The sequence below is a fragment of the Cervus canadensis genome, chromosome 4 (assembly GCF_019320065.1).
Source record: "Cervus canadensis isolate Bull #8, Minnesota chromosome 4, ASM1932006v1, whole genome shotgun sequence".
NCBI lineage: Eukaryota > Metazoa > Chordata > Mammalia > Artiodactyla > Cervidae > Cervus > Cervus canadensis.
This window is the reverse complement of record NC_057389.1, coordinates 81,565,591-81,586,381: the sequence shown is the minus strand read 5'-3', so window position 1 is coordinate 81,586,381 and position 20,791 is coordinate 81,565,591. Positions and strand designations below refer to the sequence as shown.

General features: G+C 34.9%; 1 protein-coding gene and 2 non-coding genes across 4 annotated transcripts in view; 2 read left to right on the top strand and 1 right to left on the bottom strand.

The window, feature by feature from the left end:
- The window catches only part of SLC12A2 (solute carrier family 12 member 2), a 104,822-nt gene that overhangs the window by 36,824 nt on the left and 47,207 nt on the right, over positions 1-20,791 (bottom strand). For both annotated transcript variants that reach the window (XM_043465959.1, XM_043465960.1), the window contains exons 8-15: positions 13,507-13,634; positions 13,326-13,410; positions 11,264-11,415; positions 6,575-6,682; positions 5,426-5,549; positions 4,306-4,407; positions 2,834-2,989; positions 1,443-1,542 (exon numbers count right to left, since the gene is read on the bottom strand). In XM_043465959.1, the coding sequence (XP_043321894.1) occupies positions 1,443-1,542; positions 2,834-2,989; positions 4,306-4,407; positions 5,426-5,549; positions 6,575-6,682; positions 11,264-11,415; positions 13,326-13,410; positions 13,507-13,634 (955 nt within the window). The remainder of the gene's footprint in view (positions 1-1,442; positions 1,543-2,833; positions 2,990-4,305; positions 4,408-5,425; positions 5,550-6,574; positions 6,683-11,263; positions 11,416-13,325; positions 13,411-13,506; positions 13,635-20,791) is intronic.
- LOC122441136 lies at positions 9,549-9,628 on the top strand. The gene has a single exon (XR_006269270.1). It is a non-coding gene; the product is annotated as a small nucleolar RNA U2-19 (small nucleolar RNA).
- LOC122441135 lies at positions 9,792-9,863 on the top strand. Its single transcript, XR_006269269.1, has one exon. It is a non-coding gene; the product is annotated as a small nucleolar RNA U2-30 (small nucleolar RNA).

Sequence of the window (20,791 nt, the reverse complement as noted above, 5' to 3'; positions counted from 1 at the left end):
TATGAAGTAAATACTACACAATTCAGCTAAGAGTTGAAATTGGTTACGGGTGGCATAAAAGAAATAGGGATATGAGAAGTAGGACAACTAATTTTCACAACAAATGTAAGCTTTTCCTCTTTTAAATATGTTCATGTATAATTCTGATAAGAATTTTAAAACACTTGTTAGAGTAAACTTTTTTTAAAAAGTTTTTTTTAAAAATTCCTATTTCTATAATAAGTCAAAGAACAGTTTTTTATTGACAGCAAGTTAATTCTGATTCTTGATCATACTCTCAGTTCTGGGATACAGCTTTTTACGCAAAGGAAGGATTTCTATTTTCTGCCATACTTTGCATTAACTATTCAAAACATTAAAAAATGTGCTGAAATTCAAGTTTTCCTTCCAGGGCTCTCATTTCTTTTCCCTATTTCTTTCTACTCCAAAACTGAAGATCTGTGGTCTATGGGAATCTTTCATTTGAGAAAACAAAGTGGTGGAGGGGGGGTGGATATTCAAAGAGTGACAAAAAGTATATATTAATACAAAGATTTTTCTTCTTGGGAGAAATTTGGTAGAGCACTTCTTTTCTGGCACTTTTCCACTCTTGAAATTTTCTTTTAAAAAGATTTTGTCTTTTGTTTTACATAAAACAGGAACTTATTCCTGTGATTACTGTGCAGAAGCCAATGAGACGCAATTACTCATGACTGGAGTTGCCTGTTCAGAACCAGGCTTACGTGAACAGTAGGAGAATGACTGTCTAATGGTATATTTTTTAAAAAGAACAAGCCTACTTTTAGCTACACTTAACAATTATCTATAATTTTTAAGAATCTATATAAATAAATTAATACTTTTGGATTTACAACAGTGCTTTAATAACTGAATCTCATCAACTATTAGAAAACATATTGAATTAAGGAATAGCTTTTAAATTGATGACTGATAAACTACTTTAAGATAAAATAAAAAGTAATATATTGAAAGAAGTAGTAAGGAATGCTCTTTACTCTGACATTGATTCTTTATCACAAAAACTGATTTCTAGTTCCACAGTGAGAACAAAGCCACTAACATGAAAATATTTACAACCTTAGTAAAATTATGAAACAAGAATTTTTATGAATTTCATCTTTAATAGTTATAAACTTGAATGGCCACAGAGGGGGGGAAAAAGTTTACTTTAATGATACCTATTTAAAAGCCTTCAAAAAGAGACCTCCAAAACTTCTGTAACATTTTTATAAGGTAAATGATAATTTTCCTCTTTCTAAAATTTTGAGAAGCCTCAACCTTGTTTTTGAATAAACTGCTCAAATCAAACCAAACAAGAAACAATATTCTATGCTTTTAGATAATTTTTCATGAAATATCACCACATGAAAATATTACTAAACAATAAATGAAGAACCGATTGCCATCTAAGACAAATGTTTCTGTGTTACCTGATCACTTACCTGAAGTTTTTCACGTGGTCTTCTACTCCAGAAAGACGAATTGAATGCTGCAGTGCATTCAGGTAGGTCAGAGCTTGTGTAGAGGAGCCCCAGTTCACATCTGTGAGAGGACAGTGTTCATGCACCATAATACCGGTAATCACAAGTCATCAATAACCAATGCTTTCACATTTAAAAAATCAGCTGCTAAAATAAACTGTTGTACTCAGGAATTTCAATAGTTCAAGTCTACAGCATGAAATTAAGACAATGCTAATCTGAGCTATTATTAACATTTAAAGAAAATATTCAACTTGGAAAAGACGAGATGAAAGGGCTGCAGACATGCTGTGCATGCAACTCTAAATGAGTCTTGCAAAGAAAACATTTAAAAATTATTGTTTATACAACCAAAGGCCAAGAAGGAAAGAGGCAGATCTATGATTGTTATAAAGTACTATTTATAGTACTTCACCGTTTAAGTTATTTGAACATCAAGGCAAATTTTACTTCTTATTGAATAAACAGTCTAAACACAAATGATGATTTTAGACATGTTACTTTATAGAGACGTAATAGGCATATTAGAGAAATAATTGTTTCTAAGATATTTAAAACAATATCTTCTTTGTCCATTTCATTTCTAAAGCCACCATTCTAATCCAAAACCTCATTCTCTCATACTTGGATTACAAAATGTTTCCTCACTGTTTAAAATAACTACACTGCAACTACTCTTGTCGTCTCTTCCTAATCTACTCTATTGGGCCACAACTTTTCAAGTCTTTTTCAACAGACTTTCCTGTTACATGCTATCACACTAAATAACTGGACTAATACTAACCTATCCCAGCATCTGCTTATGTGGAGATATACCCAGCAGTTATCAATGTTACACATTCTAAATAATCTTTAACTATTTCCCTCTTTATTTCCCAGTTAAGTACATCTGTCTAATTTTCCTTGCTACACAGTAAGCTAGTGGGAAGATACTATGTGTTCTAATACTTTGTGATTCTGTGGTACAAATTATAGTAGGTACTAAACCACAGTAGGCAATACATATAATGCTTAGCAGGCTAATAGAAACTACTGTTTACATAAAATCCTTTCAAAGATTAATTTTAAAACATATTGAGTAAAACAATGTTTATTACATGAATTTTTTATTTTTCTACAAATAGGATTAATTAAATTTAACTCATGGGTAAGAATGAAATTCCACAGAATAAAAAGTCTTGGAGTAACTTTTTCATTAAAACTACATATATTTAGAAATAAAGCATTTTAGGTTTTATGCAAAGGGCCTTTGCAAAATACAAAAGATGGATGTTTAGATATGAAAAGGTACAAAGAGTGTCTAGACATTTTTTAGCTTGAAATACTAAATAGTAAGAGAGAAGACTACTGACCTGGTTTTTTGTAGGTAACATAAATGTAAAGTCCAAGAACTATCACGTATGTTAGCAATGCAGCCCACCAGTTAATGACAAACATGACTATGCAACAGAGAATCGCTCCAAGAAGTGATATCCACATGTTGTAGTATTTGAATGCAGGACGCCACCCTAACAAAACAAATAAATAGATAAATAGAAGTCACTCAGCTACCTCATTTGCATGCACAGAATAAATTTCTCTGTGGCTGCCACACTGAGAAGTCTTTAAATGTGAAATGTAAAGCTAATTAAACAGTAAAGTCATAGACCACTACTGATCATTATGTCATGATTCTTGATAGCCATGAAGTGGGCACATCTATTTACACCAACACTATCCTATCTTACTAGTTCCCTATTCAAAAAGTCCTTACTAAAAAATACAAATCAACCTAAACTCAGTGAATGCTAAAGATCAGAGAAGATTAAAAAATTAGGTTTCAAGTTGAGTCCTTAATAATGAGATTTTATTTTCTGGTTTTTAGCACAAGACACATCCATATGTTAATGAATATAGAAAACAATTCAAATATATTGTTCTTCAGAATTGTTAAAAAAAACCTCATCTACTTTCTAGAAAAACTACAGAAATATATCTTACTATTTGGCAAAGTATTTCATTTTGATAAAATTTATATTCTTTTTTAAAAATTAAGCTTTAAATTTTGAGATAAGTGCAGATTCACACAAAGTTTTAAGAAAGAATATAGAGATTCTGGGGACCCTTTACCTAATTTCTCCCAGTGATAACATCTTGCAAAATGATACCAAAATATCACAGCTAAAATATTGATATTAAAATAGTCAAGATAAAGAAAAGTTCAACATAAGAATCCCTTGTGTTGCCCTTTTATAACTACACCCACATCCATCTCTAAACTATATATTCTTAAAAACTGAAGCTAAGATGTTTGTGTCCTAAGTTCCCATGTTTTATCTTTCTTGTTATGAGAAACTTCTAGGCCCATAGAAGCAATAGTGTTTTTGTTACTTCATTTCCTTCTCTGATATCCAACTGTTGTCATGGTTTATAACAAAATACCCATAAAAACTGTATATGGAGTAATTTTTCAGTTGATAAAGACCCCTTATATTAGAATTCCACAGAACTCATTGTGTTAAAAGTATTCCTGGATAGGGTACTATATCATAACAATGTTCTTAGAACTGATAAATACAGGAAAAAACAAAATAATTCTTTCACAGTTAGCCAGAATTTGAGATTAATGCTATTTTAAATTATTTGAAGCAAGAAACAAACATTGTTTACCAATAAACTGCAAAAAGATCTCTGAAGACTCAGTTTGACTCAACTATAAAGGCAGAATGAAGCATTAGTGAACGAATTCCACACATGCCATCTTTTGAAATGTATTTAAATTTTATTTTCTCTAAAATCAAACACTGTCACATTTACGAAACTTTTAAAGAAAATGTAAAGTCACCTGGAGATTTTGCAAGTGATGCATGAAACACTGAAAAATTGATCAGTGCATATGATGCAAGGAAGAAGTTAGAGATAATTGGAGCAATAACATTCAACTCAGCTGCAAAAGAAACATGAAGCACATTAAACAGACATATTAAACATTTTGTAACTTTTCAAAACTATGAATCATTTCAAACCTTTAGATAATGCATAGTGCTCCTAAATCCACAACCCAAATTTAATGAACTTTGCTACACATACTTCATATACTTTAAATCATATCCTACATACACAGTAGAAACCTCCTTTATGACTCACTCTCCCAAAGCTGAAATATTCTTTCCAGTGACGTTATACTGTTTTCCTACACTCATATATGGTTCACAAGGATTATGGAGCATTGTTTTGGCTGTTTTAAAAATTACATAAATTACATCATACTACATTATCATTTGGTCATTTGATTTTTTTTACATTCATTATTTTTGAGATTCATCCATATTAACATATGAAAACCAAGTTTATTCACATTTTTACTGCTGAATATTATTCTGCTGTTTCACTCAAGTTGTTTCCATTTTTCACTATTATAATTAATGACACTAAAAATATTCTTATATATGCAAGTTTCTGCAGGGTACAAAGCTCTAAGAACTGGTGGATCATAGGAAACTTTACTAAAAATTGCCAAACTGTTCTCAAAAAGTAGCTATACCAGATCATTTTTAAGCATCAGATGAGAGTTAGTTTCCATGGTATAATCAAAAGTCCAAAAGTTCTTTAAGACCCATTAGCTTCCTTACAATCAGAGGCAAAGGAGCCAAAAAGATCAGCAGAGGTTCTACCTTCATGGAAGACACCATAATCCTTTACCTTATGCTATTATCATACTTGTTTTAGGGATAAGAACGTAGGAGCTCCCTTTAGCCTAATAGGTAGTCAGTGAGGGTAATGAGCTTGAGCAAATATTTAATGAACGCTATTATCTAGAGTATTTTCTAAACACTCTTTTCCTTTGATTAAAAATAAACTTAGTATAGCAGGCAAAATAACATCTTATGACTTAATGACTCAATGTTGAAAGTTAATACTATAAATGCACCAAAATCTACATTAGCACACATGTACAGACTAACCAATTAAGATGAATCCAAGTGCAATTAAGAATGTTAAGATGTAGCCACGAAGAGGTTCATTATTTTTCCCATAACCTTTAGCAAACATCTGGAAAGCTGGGTAGATGTTGTCCTTACATAGAGCCTAATAAAGAAATGTAAACATTAAAATGGAATACATCGAAATAAGACATACAGATCTGCTTACAGTTACAACAGGTTAATCAGGAAACGAACCCAAGTTTCTAATTCTTGGTCCTCTTTTTTTTCTTCTCATACTGCATCATCAACAAATTGTAAAGAAGATTCAAACATTTCCAGTATCAGAAAGGCAGGAAATTTAGAATACACTGCAGTTTTTATCTATTTTACCCCACAGCAGTATGACAGTCTTACATGAATAAAAAGTCAAAGAAGCAGGCATATATATAGAAGTGTGGAAGCTTGAGAAGTATGATAGATGTGAAAACCAAGTCCAAATCTAAGGCTTAGAGCAAATAAAAATCCTAATTATAAAACTTAATCACTTTTCTTAAAACAATACTGAAAATAGTTTTAGGAAATATTCTATACTTCTCTGTATTAATTATAACAAGAAATTAAGAACAAAGCTGCAGAATCAATACTTCATTTGTTTTAGTAATAAAAAGTACTTTCTATGCAGTATCAGTTGTTTGTTTATTTGATGCTCACTAAAGGGAGATAATGTTTTATTTATCATTATATCCTGAGCACCTAACATAATGTATGGCACATACTAGACATTCAAATATTCATAAAAATAAAACACTCATTTTGGCATTATGCTAATAGGAACAAGATAAAGTATCTTCTTTTGATTTGTGGTACTTTTCATCCTCGGTAAGACATGAAAATTTATGCTAACAGAGTATGTCAAAAAAGCAAAAACTCATTACCATTTCCAGAAATACTACTCAAAAATTATACCCTGTCAGTGGATAAATGCACAACTGTTTATATACATATACATATCGACATTCCTGTGCATAAAATTAAATATGCCACTCTTGATATATGCGTTGGCATGTATCATATAAATACACAGGGCTGACATTAGTAAATAAATCATTTAAAAATAATAAAAATCCCATTGGAAATATATTACCTTGCCTACCTCTTTAATAAAATTTGCAATGTGAAAATACTCACCTGAAATATTTTGGGTGCACTCACAAGAGATGCTAATGCAGAAGAAAGAGTGGCTGAGAAGATACCTGCAGAAATTAATGGTGCAAAGCCTGACACCATGCTCATTACCTTAAAAAGTGACAACAATGGAAAAGTAAGTCATATACAATTCAAAAAAATCCACAACACTATATACATCTTTACTATTCTTATGAAGAACACTGATAGTAATACTGGGGAGAATATGATAACAAACGCAATAGTCCACAGTAATAATGGTTACTTACATGCATTACAAACTTCTGAAAATGATGTATCACCAACCCTTAATTAATGTTAAAAAAAAACTTTTTATTTTGTACAACATCAAAGGCGAACACAATGGCAGCAAGAAGAGCATGCCAAACTACAAAATATGCATCAGTTTCAACAGGCCAGTCTTTGCATTATTATAAATCATTTCACACATAAATGTTCCAGATAGCATTTCATGCATAAATGTTTCAGTGTGTACCTCTAGTGGGTAAGAACTTTTAAAAACTGTAACTACAGTCACTGTCACATCTTAAAAACTGCTTAATTCTTTAACAGCATCAAATACTCAATTGCATCCACAGTTCCCAAATTCTTTCTCTTTTCTTGCTTTTTAAAATAGTTCGTTCAAATCAGGATCCACAAAAGGATTACACTTTATATTGAGTGGTTTTGTCTTATCTTTTTCAATCCACAGATTTATCCTTTCTTTACATTTTATATTATTTCTCCCAGAGAAACCCTATGCTCTGGATTTTGCTGACAATCTCCACTGCCTTGTTTAATTTGTTCCTCTCACCTCTATTTCTAGTCAACTGGTAGGTAGATCTAGACAGTTAATCAGACTAAGGTGCACAATAATACTCCAAACTGGTATGATAGATACACTTCTGTCAGGAAGGTTGTTTTTTTTTTTGATGTTAAGATAGTAGATTGGTATCGTGGTTATGTTTTTTGTTTGTTTTTAAAGAATCCTTATTTTTTTAAGCTAAAAGTAGAAATATCCAGTCAAAAAGATTTAAGTCTAGGAGTTGCCTCTAAGTAATCTGTGAATTGGGGGTCATAAACAAAGCACCACTAGCCACGCTTTAATAACTGATGAAGCTAGAAAATGTGTATGTCAGGTACATTAGATTGCTTTCTCTCTCTTTGAACATGTTCAAATATTTCCCTATAAGGAAGTTAAATTTAAAAAATATAGATCACTAACTTAGATGATGAGAAGGCAATAAAATAAACCCCAAACTGAGGAGCATATGCAAAGTAATTTGCCTGAACCCTTCAAAACGTCAACATCTTGAAAGATTAAAAACAAGTAGGCTGTGAATTCCTCTAGGTTAAAGCATTTTAAAATAACACAACTAAAGGCCATGTGTGACAAGAGACTGAATCCTGGATCAGGGAAAAATGAACTGGGGCATTATTGGAAGAAGTGAGGAACTATGAATATGGAATATATATTTAGACAACAGTATTTCATCAACACTGGGATTACTTGGGTTGGATAATTCAACCACACTTGTAAAGAATGTTCTAAATACTTCAATCTGACTGTCATGTTGTGATGTCTATAATTTATTTCCATTGGTTTGAGGAGAAAAATACTATACCTATAAACAACCAATAAATACAAATGAAGGGTAGGTAGGTAGGGTAGGTTTTCATAGCACTGTTCCTTGTGTACCTTTAAAATCTGTCAAAATATAAAGTTGACTTTGAAGAACTGTTTAATGGATTTAGGTACTGTTAATCTATCCATTATAAATTTTACCAGTAGTGAATGATCATCACACTTTGCTTATTAAACAATGGTGAGTCAAAGGTTTCTGAGGACATTAAAATATAGAAATATAATAAGAAATATAAAACTAAATAAAATTAAACATTTACAATAAAGTGACCCAATTATATGTGCATATATTTATCAATTATATGCAAAATAGCGGTATATAGTGTGCCTTTATATAGATTTCATGATGGAGTCTCCATTTATATGCTCCTCAGTAATGTTCTATTCACCATTCTTCATTTCTCCAAGTGATAAGCAATTAATAATTTGACAGAATTTTCTTTCCATTCTCTATCACTTCACAAAGTACTTTTAAAAAATTTACTTAAATTAGAAAAGCAGATTTACATATACCAAACTCCTATACTTTGATTAAGTCCATACTTTCTATACTTAGACTTAATAAAGACAACATACTTTTGTAGTTTAAGGCAACAACACAGAAATCTGATTGGCATTTTCAGTCACTGGGCAGAGACCAACATTTGTGCCTTTCATACACAATATCAATGTCAGAACTGGCCTGAATAATTAGCTGGACATGAATACTTTCTTTCATTCTACGATTTTGCCTAGTCTTGTGACTAGAAAAAACAAACATCTATTACATAATTGAGTTCAATATTTTTAACCACTGAAAGTGCAGCCAATTGTTTGAAACTATACAAAAGAAAATATACATAATGTCATTAAAAATTTTCATGTAAACTACACAGATTCTATATAAAATGTCTACATAATATTTCTACATAATGTCCTGAAATACATTAAATCCTCAACTATTCTGTTCATTAGGTTTAAATATTACTGGAAAAACACGAGGAAGCAGAATTTTTATTTTCCACTTTGAATTTGTAGATCTATTCTATAACTTTACCACAAAATATCTTGTGTTAATCTCCTGAATCTATCTATACCTTTGAGTTTTTTCTTTCTAGCATCCTGAGAATTATCAAGCAACTCTCAAAATATCCTCCAAATTCTAGTAGTTCCTTTTCATCTTATAAATCTTATCTAAAACTCATAAATTTTACAAAAATAGAATAAATAAAAAGTAGGACTGGTATTTGGCAAATACTTGAGCAGTAGTACTAATCTTTATTGGGTCTTCCTTTGTAGATCAGTCAGTAAAGAATCTGCCTGCATTCTCTGAGATCTGCTCTTACTAAAGTGGATCAGTGATGAAAGTAGCCAAATCTGAGCATCAGAAGACCACCCGGTGTACCTGATGCATGATCTCTGTAGTTCTGAGAAGCAAAATAATTTAAAATAAGGGGTGTGTGTGTGTGTGTGTGTGTGTGTGTGTGTGTGTGTTTGGGGGTGTGTGTGTAAAGGTGACTGGATAATTAAGGGGCTTATTGGTGGGTAAGTGAGAGTTGGTTGTGGGTGTACATGTATGAAAGGCTGATCAGTTCTGAGCAATGATGAAAAGTTTTTACTGCAGAACTTTATATAACTATGAAGGTTTCTACACTTGATCTGAGCTCAAAAAGAAAAAAAAAAAAAAAAAAAGAATCTGCCTGCAATGCAGGAGACTCAGGTTCGATTCCTGGGTCGGGAAGATCCCCTGGAGAAGGAAATGGCAACCCACTCCGGTATCCTTGCCTGGAGAATCCCATGGACAGAGAAGCCTAGCAGCCCACAGTCTATGGGGTGGTCGCAAGAGACGGACATGACTTAGCGACTAAACTAGTACTACTACTACTAATCTTTACAGAGTTCACACGTTTACTAGTTCACAAACTTTTAAGCATTCATTAATAATTTAATTCTGCTGTTCAATGGTGGTTTAACACAGCATCACTATATTAGCCATATTTAATTAAATAAGACTGCTGATACTGATCAATACTTAAAAGGGCATTTATATATAGAGGAATTAGGAAGAAATCTCAAATCAGAAAGCTGAATTCATTTCAGTTAGTATGTATTTAAATTGCTCAAAAATAAAAACAAAATACTTAGGTGTAAATCTAACAAAAAATTTACAGGACTGATGTTCTGAAAACTACATAATAATGATGAAGGAAGTCAAAGAAGATCTATTTAGATGGTAGAATATATGTATTCACGTAAAGCTATCAATTCCCCCCAAACTGATGTACAAGTTTAATGCACTTCCTAAACAAAATTCCAGCAACACTTTTTTGTAGATAAACATAGATTATTCTAAAATTTACCTGAAAAAGCAAAAGAACTAAAATAGCTAAAATAATTTTGAGAAAAGAATAAAGCAGGAGGAATCAAGCTACCTGATTTTAAGACTGATAATCTAATTACAGTACTCAAGAAAGTATGGCATTGTTGGAGGGACAGACACATCAGTGTGACACAACAGAGGAGCCAGAAACGGGCCCAGTACATGACCATGTGTGAGATGCTTTCGTACTTTCTCAAACAGTATGCTATATATAATTACCATTTATTATACCCTATTGGAGAAGTGTTACCCTCTGGGGCCCTTTTGCCCCTGAACAGGCTCAGGTTTCATTCTTTTATATTTTTCTGTTTGCCCCATTATTTACATGGGGCTTCCCAGATGGCACAGTGGTAAAGAATCCATCTATGAATGCAGTAGACTCTGGTTCAATCCCTGGGTGGGGAAGGTCTCCAGGAGGAGGAAATAGCAACCCACTCAAGTATTCTTGCCTGGAAAATGCCATGGACAGGCAAGTGTGGCAGGCTGAAATCCTTGGAGTTGCATAGAGTTGGACATGACTGAGCGACTGAGCATGCACTATTAGCTGCATACCGTCTTCACTGATATATGAGTATAAAGCAATAGCAAAAAGTTTTAAGTTTTTGCTATACTCTGAATGGTAGAATTGACAGCAGTTTGACCTCTAGATGAACACAGAATATTTGTATAATATAAATTTGATGCTCACCTGGAAGTTGTTCATTAGGCCATAGGAACAAGGATTGGTTTCACAAGATGAAAAATCAAAGTTTAATTTGCAGGCTGCAGAAGTACAGTTTGTCAGCTCTGTCACGATGGTGTCATTGACGTTCCCGGTAGCATCCCGAACAACACAAGAACCTGAAGCACAAGTGACAATGAGGACAAATAATCAGGCTAACATTTACCTTCATTTCAAAATTACATATACCCATAAAGAAAGTGACAGTACTGACTGTACGTACTTGCTTATAATATGAATAGAATACGGTGTATTACAGTTAAGAAAGCTTCACCTGGAACAGAATCTGGAAAGCATCACAGTCCCCAGTATTGAGTCAGTGAAATGAAACCTTATGAAGTGTGTATATGTATACACTTAAAAATCTTGTAAACATCACTGTGAAAATGATATATTAGCAAAATCATTTCCTGTACTACTTGATTAAAATGTCCTAAAGCAAATACAGAAACACTATGTTGAAAAAGTTCCAAATGGCAGAAACAGTTTCATATACTCTGAATACTTTATATTTAAAATGTGCCAAAGATCAGACTTGAGATAACATCAAATCTTCTGTGAGGAAAAGTAATTTAAACATGAATGAATTATATAATTCTATTTAAACCTTGTATCAAGTAAGTTCACCTTGATAATACAAAAATATAAGGTGGGAGGAGTTGGGGAGGGATGGTCTGGGACTCTGGGGTAAGCAGATGTAAGCTATTACACGTAGAATGAATAAAAAACAAAGTCCTACTGTATAGCACAGGGAACTATATTCAATACCCTAGGATAAACTATAATGGAAAAGATTAGTAAAAATAATGTATATCCACATACAGCTGAGTCACTTTGCTGTAAAGCAGGAATTAACACCACGTTGTAAATCAACTCTGCTGCAATAAAAAATGAATTAAAAAATTAAAAAAAGAAAACATATAGTATCTGAGATTTGCAGCAGACTGATTAATCAAATACTATGAAAAATCTGTATTCTATAGTCGATGAATTTGGAGTTTGTGATTCTTTTGATTAGTACTAGACTATGATTTATTCTTGTAGTATGCTTAAAATTTTTAACTGTAAAACCTGAATTTTAGAATTTAGACATTAAACACAATGCTTATACTTTAGGAATATGATTTCTGGATAAAGCATTTAATTGCATGAATGTACAATAAATTCAAGACAAGACAGCATCTATAGCCAGTGTATGCAAATTATATGTAAAATCGGTAGTTATTGTTTTCTAGACTAGAATGTTTCAGTTAAAGAACCTATCTTAAATTGGTCTTTCAAAATTATTTACTTACTTACTTACTTGTAAATAAAAACACCAAAACCCTCTTTGTCATGAAAACAATTTCTAAAGGCAGTGCCATTATCTTATTTTTGGCAGCAAAATTGGCTTCCTCACACATAAAAGATTTAGAGACGGGCTGACCTCTTAAGTCCTTTCTTCAAGTACTATAACATTATGATTCCATCATTTTATTAAAATAGTTTAAAATCATTTTCATTAATTTAGTAATACTTTTCATTCAATGTAGTATCTCCTATTAATTGAAATCAACTTTTTATGGTAAAAAATGTCAGGTTCTGCATAATGGCCTTGAAACAATCTTAATACAGTAAGATTATATAAAAACATAAAAAAATAACCATCATAAACAAAAATATGCTAAAATTTGTGAAGATTGGAAAGTAAAATTCATTTACTTCTACACATGAATTATATTTTCTGTAAATATGTCTCAGTGAAATTTAAGAATCTGCAGATGAGATTTTATATAACTTTCTAACTTACTATATAATTAAATGAAAATCCCAGGCAAGAAACAATAGAGTATTTTGTGGCTTAGACAACATGTATTAAGTCACCACTAGCTTACTTAAGTACTTTTGAAATAAAATACAAAACTCCATGTCTTTTTATTGAAATAGTTCTTAATTTAAAAGTTAGAAATATAACGTCATGAAAACGAATATTTATAGTACATACACCATTAAACGACTGAAACACATAGAGAAATGTAAGGTTATTTACCTACAGATACTGCAATTCCTATGTAAACCAGTGTAGTAATTAAAATGGCTAAGAGTGTTCCTTTGGGTATGGCTGACTGAGGATCCTAGAAGACAAAAACATTTTTTAAAGTCTACCTTTAAAAATAAATATATGTATATCATTTTTATATGAAATCAGTAAAGTACTTTATAATACTCACTGCAAGATCACCTGAGATATTTGCTCCGGCCAGAATGCCAGTTGCAGCAGGAAAAAAGATGGCAAATACAGAGAAAAAGGTCTCTTCGTCTCGAAAATCTGGCCCAAAGTTCTCATTAAATATTTCAGCTATAGAGAATAAAATATTTTTGGCAATTAATGGATAGCAGATTAGGCCATAAAATTTTAGGTTAAGAGTAAGTGGTGAGCTATGATCCCTGACTTTTCTTCAGTTCCAATAACTGGTAAATTCTTGAATATTTTCAAATTCAAGCACTGGTGTTCCTCTTTTCTTGTATGAGGAAAACAGTTTACATCCAAAATAGTGGTTTGATCTGGTTCATGCACTATTATTTTGTATACCTTACTAATTATGTTTGAAATACCTCTAACTTGAGTCTTAAGACAGGCCAAGAGGTCAAAAAAACAAGAGAGCAGGTAGAAGGAAAAAAAGGACATCACACTAACCTGGAACCATTTTTTTCCCCTTACATCCAACTTATCTGTACTGTTTTCTCTATTTCCTAGGGGTGAACTGTTTGACTTTTGAGGCTATCCATCAGGTATTTAGATAATTTTTAGCTAAGACAAACTACCTAAAGATCCTTTCCATTTCAATAATAATGAAAGTGTCAACTAGTTCCTACTATTTCCGTCTATTCTAATAGGTCCTCAAATTAAAACCAATAAAATGTCATCTATCCATCCACTCATCTATCCATCCCATATCTGAGTATACACCGTGTGCCAATATTGGAGCCATCTGGTATCTCAAGGTCCTGAGAAGTCCAATAGCAACAAGCTACCTTCATGGAACTTAAAGTATCAATAGTAGTAGTAGTTGTAGTTTAGTTGCTAAGTTGTGTCCAACTCTTGCGACCCCATAGCCTGCCAGGCTTCTCTGTCCATGGGATACTCCAGGCAAGAATACTGGAGTGGGTTGCCATTTCCTTCTCCAGGGGATCAGGAATCGAACCCAAGTCTCATGCATAGCAGGCAGATTCTTTACCGACTGAGCTACAAGGGAAGCCCTTGTAGTATAAATAGGGAGCTACCAAATAAGTAAAAAAAAAAAAAAAGGTCACTGCAAACAGCAGTAAAAGTACTCAATGGAAACAGGGTGTTGTGACAAATAATCAGAGATAATCTAATTCAATGAGTTTATTACACAAAGCTAAAATGATGCAACTAAGGAGTTAACACTTAAGTTGAGACTTTACAGAGCAGGAATCAGCCACGTGATGTTCCAGGAAAGAGTACAGCAGGAATGACCAACAACATATAGAAAGGCCCTACGGCAGGAAGAAGGTTTAGCTCTTTTGAAGAACTGAAAGAAGGCAAAGCTCTCACAGTACGGGGGAGATGAAATGAAATGGAAGGGATCAGCAGGGGTGAGATCATGCAAAATTTTATGAGTTTAGATTTTGTACTCAATATAATGAAAAGCCAAGGTGGGCACAGAATCATGCAAATGACATGGTATGATCAATGCTTATGTGGATGCTGCAGAGATAATGGACTGAAGGATCAGCAACTGAAGCAGGGGAACCAATTAGAAGGTTACTGTAGTGGTTTAATCTAGTGATGGGAGAATAATAGTGATGAGGGGCGGGGAGGAGTAGGACGGGGAGACCACTTTCTCTCCTACAAATTCATCAAAAGAATAACTGAACGCAGAGCAAACTTCGCAAAACAACTTCGGATTGCTAGCTGAGGTCATCAGGCGCCCAGAAAAGCAGCCCATTGTCTTCGAAAGGAGGTAGGACAAAATATAAAAGATAAAAAGTGAGACGAAAGAGCTAAGGACGGAGATCCGTCCCGGGAGCTCTTAGGCGGCATTGCTTGGGGTAGGGTCCGGGCCCGAGTGCCCTGAGGACAATCGGAGGGAACTTCTGTGAGTTGCCAACTTGAACTGTGGGAGACCAAAAGAGAGAGAGTAAATTAACCGGCCCGAACACACTGCCGGCCGTTCGCAGAACAAAGAGACCGAGAGGGTCCAGAGAGGAGCTCGCAGGCTGCGGACCGGCCCAGCCCCGCCGGAGGCAGGAGGCAGGGGGGAGGGGAAGGTCGCGGCGAGACACAGGGCGCAGGCACCCGACCGGCGCGGGCGGGGACTGGGGCTGGGGACGCGGAGGGCGGAAGGCGCGCGAGCCCGACTGGCGCCAGCGGAAACTGAGTCTGGGTCCGCGGAAGGGAGGGGGCGCGCCACACCTGGGTAGAGTGCGCCCACCAAGCCCCTGGCTGCCTGGACCGCTCTGACGGGGAGGGCACAGAGAGCAGGCGCAGCTTTTCCTTCCGCGCTTTTGTGGAACACCCGAGGGCTGGAACCTCGCGCAGCGCAGGGCGCGCTCCATATAGAACAGCTGGGAGCCTGAGCAGCGCAGACGGAGAAAGCAGCGTCAGCCCCTCCCGGCAGCCCCAGCCCATCCCCGAGGCGCAAGCCTTTCCCCACAGCGCAAGCCCCTCCCTGCCCCGCAGAGCGACGGAACTAGCTACTTGAATAAGAGTCCACCTCCGCCCGCCTGTGTCAGGGCGGAAATGAGGCTCTGAAGAGACCGGCAAACAGAAGCCAAATAAACAAAGGGAACCGCTTCAGAAGGGACTGGTGCAACAGATTAAAATCCCTCTAGGAAACGCTGACTACACCGGAGGGGCCTGTAGATATCGAGAAGCGTAAGCTGGAACGAGGAGCTATCTGAAACTGAGCCGAACCCACACTGACCGCAACAGCTCCAGAGAAACTCCTAGATATAATTTTACTTTTTTCTCTTTTTTTTAATTTTTTTTCTTTTTTTCTTTTTTTCTTTTTTCTTTCTTCTCTTTTATTTTCCTTTAAAATCCCCTATTACTCCCCCATTACTCCTTAACTTTCATTTCCACAGACTTTTATGATTTTTTAATTAGGGGGAAAAAAAAATTTTTTTTTTTCTTTTTTTTCTTTTTTCTTTTTCTTTTTTTTTCTTTTTTTTCTTTCCTTTTTCTCTTCTATTTTCTATTTTTCTTTTTCTCTTATTTCTTTTAAAGTCCTCTAGTACTCCTCTACTACTCCTTAATTTTCATTTTCAATACACTATAATCTTACAAAAAAAAAAAGAAGAGAAGCCCTATTTTTAAACCGAAGATTATTCTCTCCCAATCTTGACTCTCTGTTTTCTACCTCAGAACACCTCTATTTCCTCCTTTCCCCTTCTCTTCCCAATCCAATTCTGTGAATCCTTGTAGGTGACTGGGCTACGGAGAACACTCTGGGAACAGACAGCTGCGTAGATCTGTCTCTGTCCTCTTGAGTCCCCCTTTTTCTCCTCCTGTTCATCTCTATCTCCCTCCTCCCTCTCCTCTTCTTCATGTAACTCTGTGAACCTCTCTGGGTGTCCCTAACGGGGGAGAATCTTTTAGCCATTAACCTAGAAGTTTTCTTATCAGGGCTGTATAGTTGGAGAAGTCCTGAGACTACAGGAAGAATAAAACTGAAATCCAGAGGCAGGAGACTTAAGCCCAAAACCTGAGAACACCAGAAAACTCCTGACTACATGGAACTTTAAGTAATAAGTGACCGTCCAAAAGCCTCCATACCTACACTGAAACCAACCACCACCCAAGAGCCAATAAGTTTTAGAGCAAGACATACCACGCAAATTCTCCAGCAACGCAGGAACATAGCCCTGAACATCAACATACAGGCTGCCCAAGGACACACCTAACACATAGACCCATCTCAAAACTCATTACTGGGCACTCCATTGCTCTCCAAAGAAAAGAAATCAAGTTCCACGCACCAGAACACTGACGCAAGCTCCCCTAACCAGGAAATCTTGACAAGCCAATCGTCTAACCCCACCCACTGGGTTAATCCTCCACAATAAAAAGGAACCACAGACCTCCAGAATACAGAAAGCCCACTCCAGATACAGCAATCTAAACAAGATGAAAAGGCAAAGAAATACCCAACAGGTAAAGGAACATGAAAAATGCCCACCAAGTCAAACAAAAGAGGAGGAGATAGGGAATCTACCTGAAAAAGAATTTAGAATAATGATAATAAAAATGATCCAAAATCTTGAAAACAAAATGGAGTTACAGATAAATAGCCTGGAAACAAAGATTGAAAAGATTCAAGAACTGTTTAATAAAGACCTAGAAGAAATAAAAAAGAGTCAATTAAAAATGAATAATGCAATGAATGAGATCAAAAACACTTTGGAGGGAACCAAGAGTAGAATAACGGAGGCAGAAGATAGGATAAGTGAGGTAGAAGATAAAATGGTGGAAATAAATGAAGCAGAGAGGAAAAAAGAAAAAGGGATCAAAAGAAATGAGGACAACCTCAGGGACCTCTGGGACACTGTGAAACGCCCCAACATTCGAATCATAGGACTTCCAGAAGAAGAAGACAAAAAGAAAGGCCATGAGAAAATACTCGAGGAGATAATAGCTGAAAACTTCCCTAAAATGGGGAAGGAAATAGCCACCCAAATCCAAGAAACCCAGAGAGTCCCAAACAGGATAAACCCAAGGCGAAACACCCCAAGACACATATTAATCAAATTAACAAAGATCAAACACAAAGAACAAATATTAAAAGCAGCAAGGGAAAAACAACAAATAACACACAAAGGGATTCCCATAAGGATAACAGCTGATCTATCAATAGAAACCCTCCAGGCCAGAAGGGAATGGCAGGACGTACTGAAAGTAATGAAAGAGAATAACCTACAACCTAGATTACTGTATCCAGCAAGGATCTCATTCAGATATGAAGGAGAATTCAAAAGCTTTACAGATAAGCAAAAGCTGAGAGAATTCAGCACCACCAAACCAGCTCTTCAACAAATGCTAAAGGATCTTCTCTAGACAGGAAACACAGAAAGGTTGTATAAACGTGAACCAAAACAACAAAGTAAATGGCAGCCGGACCACACCTATCAATAATTACCCTAAATGTAAATGGGTTGAATGCCCCAACCAAAAGACAAAGATTGGCTGAATGGATACAAAAACAAGACCCCTATATATGCTGTCTACAAGAGACCCACCTCAAAACAAGAGACACATACAGACTAAAAGTGAAGGGCTGGAAAAAAATATTTCATGCAAACGGAGACCAAAAGAAAGCAGGAGTCGCAATACTCATATCAGATAAAATAGACTTTCAAATAAAGGATGTGAAAAGAGACAAAGAAGGACACTACATAATGATCAAAGGATCAATCAAAGAAGAAGATATAACAATTATTATATATGCACCCAACATAGGAGCACCACAATATGTACGGCAAACGCTAACGAGTATGAAAGGAGGAAATTAATAGTAACACAATAATAGTGGGAGACTTTAATACCCCACTCACAACTATGGATAGATCAACTAAACAGAAAATTAACAAGGAAACACAAACCTTAAATGACACAATGGACCAGCTAGACCTAATTGATATCTATAGGACATTTCACCCCAAAACAATCAACTTCACCTTTTTCTCAAGTGCACACGGAACATTCTCCAGAATAGATCACATCCTGGGCCATAAATCTGGTCTTGGAAAATTCAAAAAAAATTGAAATCATTCCAGTCATCTTTTCTGACCACAGTGCAGTAAGATTAGATCTCAATTACAGGAAAAAAATTGTTAAAAATTCAAACACCTGGAGGCTAAATAACACGCTTCTGAATAACCAACAAATCATAGAAGAAATCAAAAAAGAAATCAAAATATGTATAGAAATGAATGAAAATGAAAACACAACAACCCAAAACCTATGGGACACTGTAAAAGCAGTGCTAAGGGGAAGGTTCATAGCATTACAGGCTTACATCAAGAAACAAGAAAAAAGCCAAATAAATAACCTAACTCTACACCTAAAGCAATTAGAGAAGGAAGAAATGAAGAACCCCAGAGTTAGCAGAAGGAAAGAAATCTTAAAAATCAGGGCAGAAATAAATGCAAAAGAAACTAAAGAGACCATAGCAAAAGTCAACAAAGCTAAAAGCTGGTTTTTTGAAAAAATAAACAAAATTGACAAACCATTAGCAAGACTCATTAAGAAACAAAGAGAGAAAAACCAAATCAACAAAATTAGAAATGAAAATGGAGAGATCACAACAGACAACACTGAAATACAAAGGATCATAAGAGACTACTACCAGCAGCTCTATGCCAATAAAATGGACAACTTGGATGAAATGGGCAAATTCTTAGAAAAGTATAACTTTCCAAAACTGAACCAGGAAGAAATAGAAGATCTTAACAGACCCATCACAAGCAAGGAAATCGAAACTGTCATCAAAAATCTTCCAGCAAACAAAAGCCCCAGGACCAGATGGCTTCACAGCTGAATTCTACCAAAAATTTAGAGAGGAGCTAACACCTATCTTACTCAAACTCTTCCAGAAAATTGCAGATGAAGGTAAGCTTCCAAACTCATTCTATGAGGCCACCATCACCCTAATTCCAAAACCAGACAAAGATGCCACAAAAAAAGAAAACTACAGGCCAATATCACTGATGAACATAGATGCAAAAATCCTTAACAAAATTCTAGCAAACAGAATCCAACAACATATTAAAAAAATCATACACCATGACCAAGTGGGCTTTATCCCAGGAATGCAAGGATTCTTTAATATCCGCAAATCAATCAATGTAATACACCACATTAACAAATTGAAAGATAAACACCATATGATTATCTCAATAGATGCAGAGAAAGCCTTTGACAAAATTCAACACCCATTCATGATTAAAACTCTCCAGAAAGCAGGAATAGAAGGAACATACCTCAACATAATAAAAGCTATATATGACAAACCCATAGCAAGCATCACCCTCAATGGTGAAAAATTGAAGGCATTTCCCCTGAAATCAGGAACAAGACAAGGGTGCCCACTCTCACCACTACTATTCAACATAGTGTTGGAAGTTCTGGCCACAGCAATCAGAGCAGAAAAAGAAGTAAAAGGAATCCAGATAGGAAAAGAAGAAGTAAAACTCTCACTGTTTGCAGATGACATGATCCTCTATATAGAAAACCCTAAAGACTCTTACCAGAAAATTACTAGAGCTAATCAATGAATATAGTAAAGTTGCAGGATATAAAATTAACACACAGAAATCCCTTGCATTCCTATATACTAACAATGAAAAAACAGAAAGAGAAATTAAGGAAACAATACCATTCACCATTGCAACAAAAAGAATAAAATACTTAGGAGTATATCTACCTAAAGAAACAAAGGACCTATACATAGAAAACTATAAAACACTGATGAAAGAAATCCTATAGGTTTT